The following is a 14475-nucleotide window of genomic DNA, read 5'->3' on the forward strand; positions in this document are numbered from 1 at the left end:
TACATAGAGACAGTTTTAGTGGCTTCCACTTGGCCTTTCCCCCATAATTGCCCTCATTCTACAGGTCAGGAAACCTGCGTGGGGATTCTGCTAGTTGCTGAGTATGGGGATTCCACTTATGAGTTCCAGCACTGGGGAAATACCCACATGATGCATTTGAGGACCCACTGGGCCCACGGTGAGACAGATCAGAGCTGAAACTCCATTGACCACCTCCTGACCTCCATAAGACCCTACTCTTGACTGGACCACAGCGATGTTTTGAGTGTCCTGGAATTAGTGTCAGTTCAGAGCCAGTGTCCAGTAATCCCCCCAAAGCCTGATCATTTCCTTTTCCCCAGTGCACAGTTATCCTGTTAAAAGGCCGTAGATCCCTTTGGGGAAGTCTGGGAGAAAAATTAACAGTATGCATTTTTGGCAGTGTCCTTCCTCAAGGGGAGCCAGATTTCCTTTCATACAAGGGGTCCTGGTTCTGTAAACTGGCTCGAGTCTGGGAACTGAGGGAAAGACTATGACTCCGTTTTTATCATTTTTGTTCACTTGAGCTACAACTGTTTTGCTTATACAGACCAAGTAAGAATTTAGTAAGCTTCCCGTACATTTCACTTCTAGGAACACCGTGATCAAATAGCCGGCACCATCGGTCTCCATGAGTCAGACTACTCTGATTGCTGCTTTGACTCTACTGTCCACTATGATAATCACACCCAGCTTGCCTCTGGACATGGGGTGCTGCCATTGGACTCTGCCACTCAGGCTCCAATTACTCTCCTTGCATTCAGGCTTCCCAATTCAGTGGCAGCAGTTCCCACTGTAAGTTCTGGCCTGCAGAGAAACGTGATCACAGAGCTCTTCAAGGGTGCTGAGGATCCCCTCACAAATTTATTTCTCACCGTTGTGGGGAAAGTCGTGTCCTCTGGGCCAGGGTAGCCCACCCCAAAATGTGCCCCAAAGGCATATTGATTATTTTGAATTACAGTTACTTAAGAAATGGCCAACACAAGAGAGATACTCTCACCCTTCTTTTCCCTGAAAGCAGGAAATAATCTCTCATGTGAAAGGTACGTTCCCTGCATCTGAAAGTAGAAGGATACCTTTATCACCAGAGATAGGTAATTCAGGCTGAGAAGTCTACATAAATGAACCTTGTTACTTCTTTAATTTACCACCCAAGCCCATATTTTCTTTAGATTCTTCACTAATTAGCACCCAAAACCAAAGTTTTCTTGTCCTGTCAATTCCTTACAAATTTATATATTTGTCTAAAAAGTATAAAAGCTGCCTGCTTTGGCCACTTCTTAGGTCCCATTTCTAAGAGACCTCCATGTGCATTAATTGAAATTTGGGGGTTTGTTTTCCCCTGTTAATTTGTCTAGCATCAATTTTATTATTAGTCCAGCCACAAGAACTCAAAATGGATAGAAGGGGAGATTTCCCCCCCGATGCTACGCATCGAATATTTCTACGAGTGGAAAGTAAAATTAATAAATTATATCTTATTCTGAATGAAACTATATTGGTTGCTAATGATTGACACTTCATCATTGACCACTTCATCTTCTAGAGATCAGTAAGCTTCCAGGTATGCGCTCCAGGTCCCTTTCATCTTGGCACTTACAAATGCAGATACCTTGAGCCAAAGTTAAGGAATGATTCAAAATCTCCTGGTGTGGTGTCCAGGAATTTGCTTTGATTATCTCCATAGCAATCAGTGAATCACACTAAGACTTGAGAATCACAGCCTTAGATGCCCATAAGGCATCCATTAATAATTACCTCTAACTTTTTGGTTGGGACAAATGCCAATGGCACCTGTTTGGATTTCAGATATTCACCTTCATCTTCTCTTTGAAAACTGGAAGATGATTTTCCCATTTCCTGTTGCCTCTTATTTTTCCCACAAGTCTTTAAGTATCCCTGGTTCAGAATTTTTTTCAAAGTAGAGAAATTATTCCAAAACCCAGAAATGATAGAATTCAATAGTAAATGATACAGTTTCTTTATCATTTTTACACTTATCTTCATCTCCTTCTCCCCCTTATGTATTTTCTTGCATTTTACTTCTGATGCTCATTTTCCTTGACAGACAGAGCAGAAGCAATGTATGGGTTAGTCAAGTGGCTGACTGTCTCAACTATAACTTAAATTAGTATCCTGCTCCTATCTCATGGGTTTAGGGCCCTAAAGTGGGAGTTTTGATATGAAGTATTTCAGTTTTTGTTTATAAAGAAGCATCTGAGTGTTGTCCCTTTCAATGTGGAGTTTATACATGGGTTGCTTTTATGCAAAATATTTAGGCATTATTTGGGTAATGCCTTCAGAGCCAACATAAGAACCTTAGCATTGTTTATGTACAGTTAAACCTCTCGCTTTTACTGTTTGCACTACAGTCGACTTGGTTCTCAGTCTTTCATAAACCCTCCAAATGGTTTATTCCATATTTTGAGCTATTCTGCATGATTTTCTGTGCCATATGTCGCATTAATTCTGCGCTGTACCTGCTACAGTAGTCCCCTTAGCGTCTACAATTCTGTTTCTTCTGAAATGTCAACCGAGACCTTTTTACTTAGAGTCGCCATCTGCTGGTGGGAATTCTGCTTGCCACTACTGGTAGCCCATAGGCTCTAGAATCCTCCTAGGTCTGGATTCCTTGCCGGGCGCGGTGGCGCGCGCCTGTAGTCCCAGCTACTCGGGAGGCTGAGGCAGGAGGATCGCTTGAGCCCAGGAGTTCTGGGCTGTAGTGCGCTATGCCGATCGGGTGTCCGCACTAAGTTCGGCATCAATATGGTGACCTCCCGGGAGTGGGGGACCACCAGGTTGCCTAAGGAGGGGTGAACCGGCCCAGGTCGGAAACGGAGCAGGTCAAAACTCCCGTGCTGATCAGTAGTGGGATCGCGCCTGTGAATAGCTACTGCACTCCAGCCTGGGCAACATAGCGAGACCCCGTCTCTTTTGAGTTCTTATCTTAAAATAAGCTTTCTTCCCACGTATATATCACAACAAAAAGTACCATGTTTACATTCTTGCACGACTGATTTCCCACTGCATCGTGAATTCCTTTGGCGGGGCAATATTGTCTTATTTTTATTTTTAATCTCACTTCACCATTACCTAGCGAAACAATTGAATATTCAGGTTGCCAAGCATTTATGGAGCCCCTATTGTATGCCAGGTACTATGCTGAGCCCAGGGGATCCCAGTACCTAGATTGGATGAGAATCCCACAATACACCATAAAATGCTCTTCGGAGAGCAAGATATCAGAATAGGAACTCCTTTTCGAGGGTTGATTTGCCTTGATCATTGAGGGTAACTGTAGGGTGTATGAAATAGTCCACTTCGTTAAATTTCAACACTGTGCACGTCAGGGAAAAGGGTCGTTGCTCCTGTACGCAGAGCCCCACCTGGGGAAATCCTCCCAGTGCGCTTCTTGTAAATTGTTTTGACCCGCAGGGGTCGCTGTGGAGGCTGGCTTGAGTACCGAAACGCAAGGGAGCAAAGTAACCGGCCTAGTCCATAAGCTTTCCAGGAAGGAATGAAGTTTCAAGAAAATAGTTTGGATCTATTTCGAATTGTTTTGGTACAACGAAAAGGGAGCTGACGACGGACTTGACAGCTGAACACTGCACAAAAGTGACGAAAAGCAGTTCGCTTCAAGGAATATTGGGTCTTCTGGGCGGCCGTAGATCCGCCAAGTGCGCCTGCGCATAAGAGTAGCGGCGTTGAGTCAGGCCGGCGGTGGAGGAAACTGCGGTAGAGACCCTCAAGTCTCGCCATGAAGACCCGCTTTAGCACCGTTGACCTCCGCGCGATACTCGCGGAGCTGAATGCCCGGTACTGTATGACGGGTGACCAGGCTCGTGCGGGTGGTGCAGGAGGCAGAGGCCATGGCCCCACCGTGGAAACAAGAACGGCCTTATGTTTTCCAGGGGTCCCCCCGGTCCTGTTCTTCTGTGGACCTGGCTAGGCCTGAGTGGGCGAGCGCGTGACATCTTTCCGTGGCCCTCAGGATACCGGGGGGACCCCGGCGGTCGCGTGCCCCACTCCCCGCTCTCGTGGGCTGCTAGTCTCGCCGGGTCTTGCGTCCGGCTTTGGCGGGGCTCTCGGCCTGTCGGCCTGAGTCGCCTGGGTCTGGCAGCAAACGTTTAGTAAAAGACGTCGAGACGCCAGGTGGAGGACGCCAGTGTAGTCATTTGCTTCAGAGGTTTCCAGACCAGAGGCTTGGTTTGTTAGACGCTCCTCCTCACCGCAAAGAAAGGCAGCAATCGCCTTTTTAGCCGGAGGTAACAGATTTGGCCTGAGGTCTCCATTCTAATCTATTATTTAGCTGTGTGAGCTTTGTCATATTTCTCAGGGCCTCGTTTACATATTTCCTTTTATAATTAAGTGGGTTAGATTTTACTGTATTTCCTAAAATATATATTGGATCACTTAAGAGACTCAAGGCATAGTATAGTGTTCCTAGAGCTGATAGACCACTTTTGTTCTTAAATAGTTACACTCAAGGTTTGGGCTCAATGTCTGATGGCCTTCAGACTGCACACTGGTTGACTCCGTATCTTTAGAGTCAAAGATCCCCCCTTTTGCCGTCTCTGCTTTCGCCTACAGCTTTAAATTGTATGAAGTTTTATGTTTCAGATGGTAGTATGATTTGTTACATGTTTCCTTTCTCTTTGCAGCTTGCTAGGAATGAGAGTAAACAATGTTTACGATGTGGATAATAAGACGTATCTTATTCGTCTTCAAAAGTAAGAGCACTTTATAGGCTTGTTTTATCTTTTGTAGAATTAAATATGAGCTTGTTTTTTTTTTTAACCTGAGTTAATGCTGCCCTAAAAAATTTTTGACTTTTTTCTTTTACAGACCAGACTTTAAAGCTACACTTTTACTTGAATCTGGCATACGAATTCACACGACAGAATTTGAATGGCCTAAGAATATGATGCCGTCTAGTTTTGCCATGAAGGTAAGTTTTAAGTTATACTTGAAGCTAAATTTTAAGGCCCTGAGATTGGTCACTAACAATTGAAATTATAAATGGGTGTTTCTTCACTGTTATAAATAAAATAGAGATAAAATAGAGTAGTTGATAGATACTGGTTGAACTTCTCCCTTTTACCCTTCATGCCACTTTGTGCACCACATCTCTGTGTTCCCACAGTTACCGTTCTAACTCAAGCTTTCATAATGCTGGACATTATAGCCATTTAACTCTAATACTCTTCTCACTATCAAAACAATTCTGTATTAGACCAACATTCGTTTTTCTAAAGCATCATTTTCATTAGTTTTCCCACCTTTTATGATTCTCTAATTGCTGAATCCATATCCTATACCCCAGCATTCTTGGCTTTCTGTAATCTGCCCTCCTCCCTCCTTCCCTAGCCTTGTCTTCCACAGCTCACTTTTCAGCTACCAATCTGTATTTTGTTGGAATACTCAGTGACATTAGTATGCTACCAGCCATATCTTTTTACTTTTCACTTCTCTTTTTGTTTTTACTGTTAAAACTGAGATCCCACATTTGTGGATGTATTACCCTTTCGCTTATTTACACAAGAGATATACTGAAAAGCTCATGATGCAGAGGAAAGACATTAGAGTCAGATATACCTAACTTTGAATTAATGGTTTTGCTGCTGAATAATTTTATAACCTGGAAATTTTACTTAATCTCTTGGAACTTGTTTCTTTAAATGTGAAATGTAGATAATGCCTCCCTCATGGGATTATTGGTGAGGATTAATTGAAGTTACATGTAAAGCACCTAACACAATGCCTGACACATAATAGGGCTCCATATGTATTAATTTCCTTCTTCCTCTCCTCCTCACTTTCCTTCAGAAATTTATTTGTTTTGGCATTGTGTTATTTCATTAGAGGCTTTACAGAGAAGATCCTTATCCCCAGCAACTTAGAATCTGTTTTGGATTACACGTTAGGTAAGTGTTTCCCAAATCACAAGGCCTGTCACAAAATTATCAAATTCTTAAAAGTTTAATTTACTTAATAGTAACCCCAAATGGTTCTATTTTGGGGATTGTCCTTAATAATAATGACACTTTATATTTGTATAGTACTTTTCAAAGAATAATGCATACTTCATTTAAGTTGTTTAATAACTTGGATATGAAGAACTAATATTGTTTCAGTTTTACATATGATATAACAGATAATAAGATATATGATACTGGGACTGTATAAACATCCCCAAACGAGGCTACATCAATAGGAGGTCAGACACTCGAAAAAAAAAAAAAAAACTTAGAATTTAATGAGTTAGGTGTACATGTCGATCTAAATGTGTATAAAATTTCTCTTCAATGGAGCAGACAATGTTAAGTACTTTATAAATAACTAAAAGAGCTGCTACTGTTGTATGTCACAGGCAGGGTCATGTTTAGTATGTGGTAAATCACAGTGATTGTTCCTAATTCTCACATTTGGGGATGCCAGCTGTAGCTCTGTGGCACTGACAGAAGCTTGTTTTCACCAAGCTGCTAGTAGGGAAATAAAGAAAAAACAAGTTTTACATATGTATTATATGTCCATCTATACTCATGATAAGTTTCCCTTTTTCACCATTCCATGGTGTGGACTTCTGTTCCATTCAAGGATGCCTTTTATCTTCATTTTAACTTTATTTTTCTCAAAACATTACTGGGGGAATTGATTATGATTTTCACCTGGAGATTTAAAGACAGCCCTGAATGTAGGTCACTGTTTAAATCAAAATTAATATAGGCCACTTTTAAATGAGAACTATTGAATTTAGGAGGGAGAGATTATTCTATGAAGGTTGAAAAGTCTTACATCTGCCTGAATATATGTGAGTATATAATTCTGCCTGAATACATAAAATGAGAATTTTAGTCAATTTGAACTGTAGATCTGGAGAAGAACTCTTCTTAGTTATGAAAGAATTGGCATTAATTTGAAGAATGATCCTGTATATTATTATTATTCTCCTTTTTTTAAAAAATGGTTTTAGTTTAAATTCTCTGTAAAATTTGTTTTGGATTTGAGGCTTGAAGAAAAGAAAGCATTCTTTCTTTCTGGTCTTGACTAAGGGATCTTTCAAATTCAAATTTAGAAACAATTGTAAAAAATTTTTTTTAGGAGCTACAGAGTAGTCTTGTTTTTGGTCCATGTCATACTTAAATATTTGTACATGTAATATAAAACAGTAGGTGTTTACCAAGTAAATTGTCTTTGGGTTTAACATGTTAATTTTATTTTAATTGTTTATAAGAACAAGAACATTATGACTAGGATAAGAAGAATGGGATTTGATAAAGGATAGGAGTTACTACATTTGGATTTGAGCTACGTTGTTCAAAAGCCTGGAGATAGTACCAGAAAAATTCTGTTTGGGTTTTATTAATGAAGTTTGTGGGAATAGAGTGTAATTGGTTGTAAGTTGGAGGACTAATTTATACAATTCCAATAAGCTCCTGGTTCAGAATTTGTATTTGAAGTGAAAGATTAATGGAAACCACTAGTTAATCTTGAACACAAACATATGAAAGGAAATTTGGGATACTTAAAAAATTTCAGTAGAAAGAGGCTTAAAAAAAAGTTACAGCTTTGTGTGAGGTCCTCAGGATAAGAACGGATTTATTTAGCAGTGGTATAAAGCAACAACGTAAACTTCGCTATAGGTCTCTTACTGTCTACTTAAAAATTGGATATAAAATACTGTTTCAGAGTTAGCAGTCAGAGTTGTCTGAAATAAAATGTGTTTCCTCTGATTATGATTCTGTAAGTTTTAATTTTGACTATACTGTTTTATCTGTTAGTCTTAAGATGTTATTCTTGATGGAAATGAAAAGAAGAAACTTAATTATAAACCAATACTGAATGATTAGGAATTCACTTTTACTATATAAATGCCTGTTTTCTTCTCTTTCTTGCTAGTGCCGAAAACATTTGAAGAGTCGGAGATTAGTCAGTGCCAAACAGCTTGGTGTGGATAGAATTGTAGATTTTCAATTTGGAAGTGATGAAGCTGCTTATCACTTAATCATTGAGCTCTATGACAGGGTAAGTTAAATTTGGGGGATGGGGTGAGGAGAATTATTATATTGTTAATTATTCATGTAATAGTGCTGTCAGACATGGGCAGGGAACATTTTTTTCTTCTCAAAGGCCATTGATACACTAGGATAATAAAGTGCAACACAAGTAAAATGTAATTTTCCATTAATCTTCCTTTTTATCTGGAGGCCAGAATTTAGACAGACCATAGCCATTTAAAATAGCATTTGAGGGACTTCCCTAGTGGTGCAGTGGTTAAGACTCTGTGCTTCCACTGCAGGGGGTGCAGGTTTAATCCCTGGTCTGGGAACTAAGATCCTGTATGCCATGTGACATGGTCAGGAAAAAGAAAAAAAGAAAAACAAAAACAATAATAAAATAGCATTTGAATGTAGGAGACGAAGATCCGAGAACTGAAGAAATTATCTACTACTTTACATTTCAGGACTAGAGTGGTACAACCAGCAAATTGTCAAATAGTTTTGTCATAAATAAGACCGCAGTTGAGACTCAGGGACGTTGCCATGTTTTCAGTGTCATCAGTCGTAAGAGGAAGACTACTGATGGCCTCACCATTCTTGCTTCTTGCCTCTTAATCCTTCCATTTAGTTACCTGTTCTATCTTGGAAATGTTTCATGAGCTACCTACAGCAAAATAAATTCCATTTGCATCAAAAATTTAAATATAAAAAGTGAAACCATAGAAGTACTAGGTGAAAATATGGATTAAGATATATGAATTTGGGATGAAAAAGACTTTTAAGCCTAACAGTGAAAACAAATATTGATAGATATGACTGCTTAATTTTAAAGCTGTGTAAGGCAATGTAACTGTGTAAGGCAGAAAACACCATGAACTGTTGATACATGTATCAGAAGTGAAAAACTGGGGGAAAATATTTTAACTTGTATGGTAAATAAAATGCTCATAATCCTAATACGTAGTTTTCACAAACCATTCAAGTGGAAAAATGGGTAAAGTGCTTGATTACACAATTCAAAAAATAATACAAATGGCTTATGAAAGCATGAATACTGTATAAATTAACAGATTACTGAAAGATAAAAATGATAGTTTTCTTCCTCCCCTTTTTTTCTTTCTCTGTCAATATATAAATGATTGGAAAGTTTGGCAATAACCAGTATTATCAAGAATGTACAGGGAGGGCTTCCCTGGTGGCGCAGTGGTTGAGAGTCCACCTGCCAATGCAGGGGACACGGGTTCGTGCCCTGGTCCGGGAAGATCCCACATGCCGCGGAGCAGCTGGGCCCGTGAGCCATGGCCGCTGAGCCTGCGCGTCTGGAGCCTGTGCTCCGCAAAGGGAGAGGCCACAGCAGTGAGAGGCCCGCGTACCGCAAAAAAAAGAAAAGAAAAGGAAAAAAAAAAAAGAATGTACAGGGAGTTCCCTGGTTACCTAGTGGTTAGGATTCTGGGCTTTCACTGCTGTGGCCTGGGTTCAACCCTTGGTCAGGGAACTGAGATACTGCAAGCTGTGCAGCGTGGCCAAAAAAAAAAAAAAAAATGGGGAGAGAATTTAAAAAAGGATGTACGGGAACAAGGGTAGATTATAACCTTTTTTTTTTTTTTTTTTTCCAGGGAAGCCCGCAAGGGTAGATGAGAACGTTATTTTTGGAAGATTGTTTGACAGTATATAACATGATTTTTAAAGTTTATGTGCATAACCTTTGACGCAGGAATTCCACTTCTAGCAATTTATCATAAAAAACGTTTGAGGCAAGTGCTCAGGAAGGACCATACCAAGGATAGTCTTCATAGTGTTTATAATAGTTAAAACTTGGAAAGAAGCTAAATGTCTTTGTTTTTTTGTTGTTTGTTGTTTTTTGCTTTTTCTCCATTTCTCTGTGACTGTCATCTCTTAAATGTTCCCATTTATTTCTTGCATGAGTCACTTGGGCTGGACTTATCACAGCTTTTAAGCGGAAATTGGTCTCTAGTTGTTCCTCATGTGTGGAATTTTTCAATTCTAGCTAGACTCCAAGCGACTCCATTATTCAAAGCTAAATTTCTTTGAATAAGAGATTGGTTAAATAATTAAGGGAGACCTAAATAATAGAATGTGTAATTTTTAAAAATAATATTGAGCTGCTTGTTTTTTTTCTTTCTTATCAATGTTTTTTACCACATGCTTTTAATCATTTTAAGGTTTTTGTTAGATATATGACACATACATTATAAGTGTGCACTTTAGTGAACTATCAGAAGTGGATATACTTGTATTAGTTATTTACCTGGATGTGGGACCGGGACAGCGAGACCACCTGCTGATCCTTGCACTTGTCTTTAATTGTCTGTGCACTTCTCTTTGCCCCTAATTCCTTTACCCATCCTTCTGCCCCCGCTCCTCTGCAGGCAGCAGCAGCTACAGCTACAGTGGCTGCTCTCCTGGAATTGATTTTTGTATGTGGTCTCAGGTACTGGTCAATTAAAAAAAAATTTTGTATGATAACCTTTTTAAAACCTTTTTTGTTTTGAAATGATTATAGATTGCAACAGGAAGTTGCAAAGATAGAACAGAGAGGTCTGGTGTACTCTTCACCCAGTTCCCCTCAGTTGTTACATGTTACATAATTATATTACAATAACAAAATCAAGAAATCAGTATTGGTACAATGTATGCATATAATTCAATGCATTTCACCATGTTTGTAGATTCATGTAACCACCACTGCAATCAAGATACAGAATTCTTCCATTACCACAGAGATCCTCCTTGTGGTACCCCTTTGTAATAACACCCATCCCTCTTCCTCCCATCCCTGCATCCTGGCAGCTACTAATTTGTTCCATCTCCATAATTTTGTCATTATAAATCGGGTCTTTAACAAAGAAGGCAGTCTCAGAACCTTGGAGAAAAGGACATACCAGATAGTCTTAAATAGGAGTTGGTAAACTACAGCCTGTGGCCCCTTTTTGTAAAGCCTGTGAGTTTAAGAATGGTTTTTACAATACATTTTAAAAGAGCTCTTTAAAAAGAAAGAATATGCAACAGAAACCATATGTGGCCCACAAACCCTAAAATATTTATTATCTTGCCTTTTATGGGAAAAGTTTGCTGACCCCTGCTCTTAAATAATAGACTCATATTGTCTGAGCTAATACTGCTTGGACAGATGCCAGACTGTATCAGGGATGCCAAGTTAGGATTTTTAAGATTCTTTTTAGTCTAGAAGCAGATGCCTTCATGAAAATAGAGTGTTAGCCTATGATCTAGGACAATCAGAATTGATTACACAGGACTGAATAAACTGGGGAGAATCTGATTGTGGTTATTTTTTTCAGAATGTTGTTGATATTATTTTTATGATAGTTATATGATAAAGCCCTTCTGACGTGTAACTTAGTAACTATACTAGTGCTAGTTGGAGTGATACATTCTTTAAATGGTAGTTTGCTCTCTTTGTTCTCTTAGAATTTAGGAACACTTGCCTTTTACTGAGATTGCCTTTACTGCTCAAGACAATGTGTCTATTTATGTAGGTTCAATAAGAATTTGTCCTTTTTACCAGGTTACAATTAGGCAAATTGATTGTGTAGCCAAGGTCAAACCTAGAGTGTCACATTTGAGAATAAATCTCATTCAGTTAGGTGTGAAAAGCTCACCATTAAGGAAAAAAGGTTATACTTCATATGTAAAGCCAGTATCCACAAAGCCCTCCTGAGAACCTAGTCTTGTACCTTATCTGTGGCATATAGGATCCTATCCTGCAGGATACACTTCTTGTAGATTTGCGTGACTTCTCGTAGAGAAGAATTTACTCACATTTGTAGGTGCACCACAGACAAAACCAGTAGTGATTTTTTTCTTTTCCTTTTTTGGTTTCCATAGCTTTGAGTTAGAAGCAAATAGTAATTTTTAAGTCTCTGGAATAATAGAGGCTATTGAAGATATAATTCCAAATTTCTTATGAATTCTTCAGGCAGCAGTGATTATTAAGGCTTCAGTAACTGCTTGATACCATGTGGCTCTAGATTTGCTGTCTATATAGTTCATGGAGGTTTATATATATGTTAGTTAACATTTCTTGCTGCACCTGTGTAAATAAATCAGTCCAAGAAACAAAGTAGCTTTTTCTTTGTATATGTGTAATCAAAAATAATTTGAGATGTTGTAATCATGAGAGGAGACTGTTAAAAATTATCCAAAATTTGAAAAGAGACAAAAAGGACAAAATATCATTTTAGTATCTTGCCAGGTGTTGTCTAGCGTTGTCTAGCCGACACTCCTGGGGATTCTAGGGATGTGTTTTTTTTTTTTCTCTAGTTGTGGCGAGCGGGGACTGCTGTTCTTTGCGTTGGGTAGGCTTCTCATTGCGATGGCTTCTCTTGTTGCGGAGCGCGGGCTCTAGGCATGAGGGCTTCAGTAGTTGCAGCACGCGGGCTCAGTAGTTGTGGCTCACAGGCTTAGTTGCTCCACGGCATGTTGAATCTTCCCGGACCAGGGATTGAATCCATGTCCCCTGAATTGGCAGGCAGATTCTTAACCACTGTGCCACCAGGGAAGACCCTGCTATTTACTTTTGATTAGGCTCTTTTACAACTCGTTAAGGGTGGACTTTAACTTATAGAAAACTGATAGCAATGCAAATAATTCTTGCCTGATAGCAATGAAAATTAATTTAATCTAGTAGAGATTCAAATTATCTCTGTCCCCAGAGGTTGCAGTTTTATTGCCCTAAATTGGCAGTCGTGCACAATCATTCTTTTCTCACCCACTCTAAGTAGTCCACTTACTTCATTTCTCTTAGAACCAGTTTTGTCATCTAGTTCTCTCATTAATTAGTTGAATAACTTTTTGGCAGTTATAAAAATAGTATATTGTTTTCTGGTGACCACTGTTTCTTTTGAAACCAGTGTCAGTTATACTGTTGCTCCTTTGAAGGTAATCTCTCCTTCTTATCTGGGTGCTTTAAATTTTTTTCTCTTTGTCTTTGATTTTCAGTAGTTTGCTATGATATGTCTAGTTGATTTTCCTTTGTAATTACCTTCTGGGGTTCACAGTGCTTCTAGAATCTGTGAGTTGGTGTTTTTCATCAGTATGGGAAAATTCAGTCATATTTTCTTTTGATGTATCTTCCACTAATTTTATTGCTATCAGACAAGAATCATTTGGAATTACTCTATTATCTAATTCCTCTGATGTCTGTTTTATAGTCTATTGTTCTTTTAACTATAATTACATTGTCTTGTCTCCTCCCATGCCTGGTTACTTTATTGTGTGCCAGGCATTGAGTAGGAAAAGTAATAGATAAATCGTGAGACCTGGAATGATGTTATCTTCCTTTAGAGAGGATATTTGCTTTAGACAGGTAGCTCAGGACACAAGTAATCCCATATTACCTTACTCCAGTCAAGAATTGAACTGATTAGGAGCTGGGTGTGGGAAAGCTGGAAAATTTCCGGTTCACTCCTCCTGGGATGCAGCCTTTTGGGGGTCAGTATTCATAGCTGAACTTATCAGGGATAAATCCCCTTAGCCCCTACCCCTTTCACTTGGACACTGAACTCAAATTTTTACTCTCCTTAGTTGTCCTGTGAGCCTATCAAAATTCACACTCAGCTTCCCAGCCTGTCAGCTGATTCTTAACTGTTAGATAAATGATCCTGGGGAAGAAGTAGCTCTAAGTGTGGAGCTCACCTTTCTGAGTTTTCCTCTCCTAGATTTTGATCCTATAAATGTTTACTGCCGGTTTGCATTTTTTTGTTTCGTAAGAGACTTTGTATTTTGTCCAGTTTTTCTTTTTCTCAGTAGGACAATAGTTAGAATTATCTAGACTACCATTTAAATTAAAAATGTTTATACAAGTAGTACACAAATACATTCTCAGTATGTAGAAAAGTTTGTAGAATTAAAATTGAAGGTCTTATCATCCCTGGCCTAACCAGTTCCTCATCCCAAAGTAACCACTGTTATGTTTGGTGTCCTATTTATGATCCCTTTCCCCCACTCCCACCCACCCCAATTAAAAAACAAGAGAAGGTTTCTTTCATTGGGGGGCGGGAATCTCTAGAATGTAACAAATTGCAGGCTGCCTTAGGTTTAACTCAATGTGAAGTTTAAGTTATATATGACATAGGCCTTTCCTTTTTTTTCTTTTTTTCCTTTTTCAATTTAAACTTAGCACTTAATGATGTAAAATTTCTTTCCACAGAATAAAATAGTCTTTATTATCATTTAAAAATTTAAGTAATTTTTTTATTTTATAGTAATACTAGATTTGTAGAAAAGTTGCAAAGATAATAAAGAAAATTCTGGTATACCCTTCACTTAGTTTCTCTTAATGTTAACATCTTATATAACCATGGTACATTTGTCAAAACTGAGAAATTCACATTGGTACATTACTGCTAATTAAACTACAGACTTTATTTGGGTTTCACCAGTTTTTCTATTCATGTTCTTTTTTCTGTTCCGGGAT

General features: G+C 38.8%; 2 protein-coding genes across 3 annotated transcripts in view; one reads left to right on the plus strand and one right to left on the minus strand.

The window, feature by feature from the left end:
* Nucleotides 1–2780, minus strand: part of LOC103085642 (protein GVQW1-like) — an 11452-nt gene extending 8672 nt beyond the window's left edge. Inside the window, exons 1-2 of the mRNA XM_007446511.1 lie at nucleotides 2655–2780; nucleotides 1777–1917 (exon numbers count right to left, since the gene is read on the minus strand). Coding sequence (XP_007446573.1) covers nucleotides 1777–1917; nucleotides 2655–2780 — 267 coding nt within the window. The remainder of the gene's footprint in view (nucleotides 1–1776; nucleotides 1918–2654) is intronic.
* Nucleotides 2781–3688: 908 nt separating this feature from the next.
* NEMF (nuclear export mediator factor) overlaps nucleotides 3689–14475 on the plus strand; it is a 53299-nt gene continuing 42512 nt past the window's right edge. Inside the window, exons 1-4 of one of the 2 annotated variants that reach the window (XM_007446500.1) lie at nucleotides 3689–3834; nucleotides 4680–4748; nucleotides 4864–4966; nucleotides 7918–8043. In XM_007446500.1, coding sequence (XP_007446562.1) covers nucleotides 3776–3834; nucleotides 4680–4748; nucleotides 4864–4966; nucleotides 7918–8043 — 357 coding nt within the window. In that variant the 5' untranslated portion in view covers nucleotides 3689–3775. The remainder of the gene's footprint in view (nucleotides 3835–4679; nucleotides 4749–4863; nucleotides 4967–7917; nucleotides 8044–14475) is intronic. The other variant, XM_007446501.1, reaches the window with a different exon arrangement.

This window comes from Lipotes vexillifer, unplaced genomic scaffold (genome assembly GCF_000442215.2).
Source record: "Lipotes vexillifer unplaced genomic scaffold, Lipotes_vexillifer_v1.1 scaffold1102, whole genome shotgun sequence".
NCBI lineage: Eukaryota > Metazoa > Chordata > Mammalia > Artiodactyla > Lipotidae > Lipotes > Lipotes vexillifer.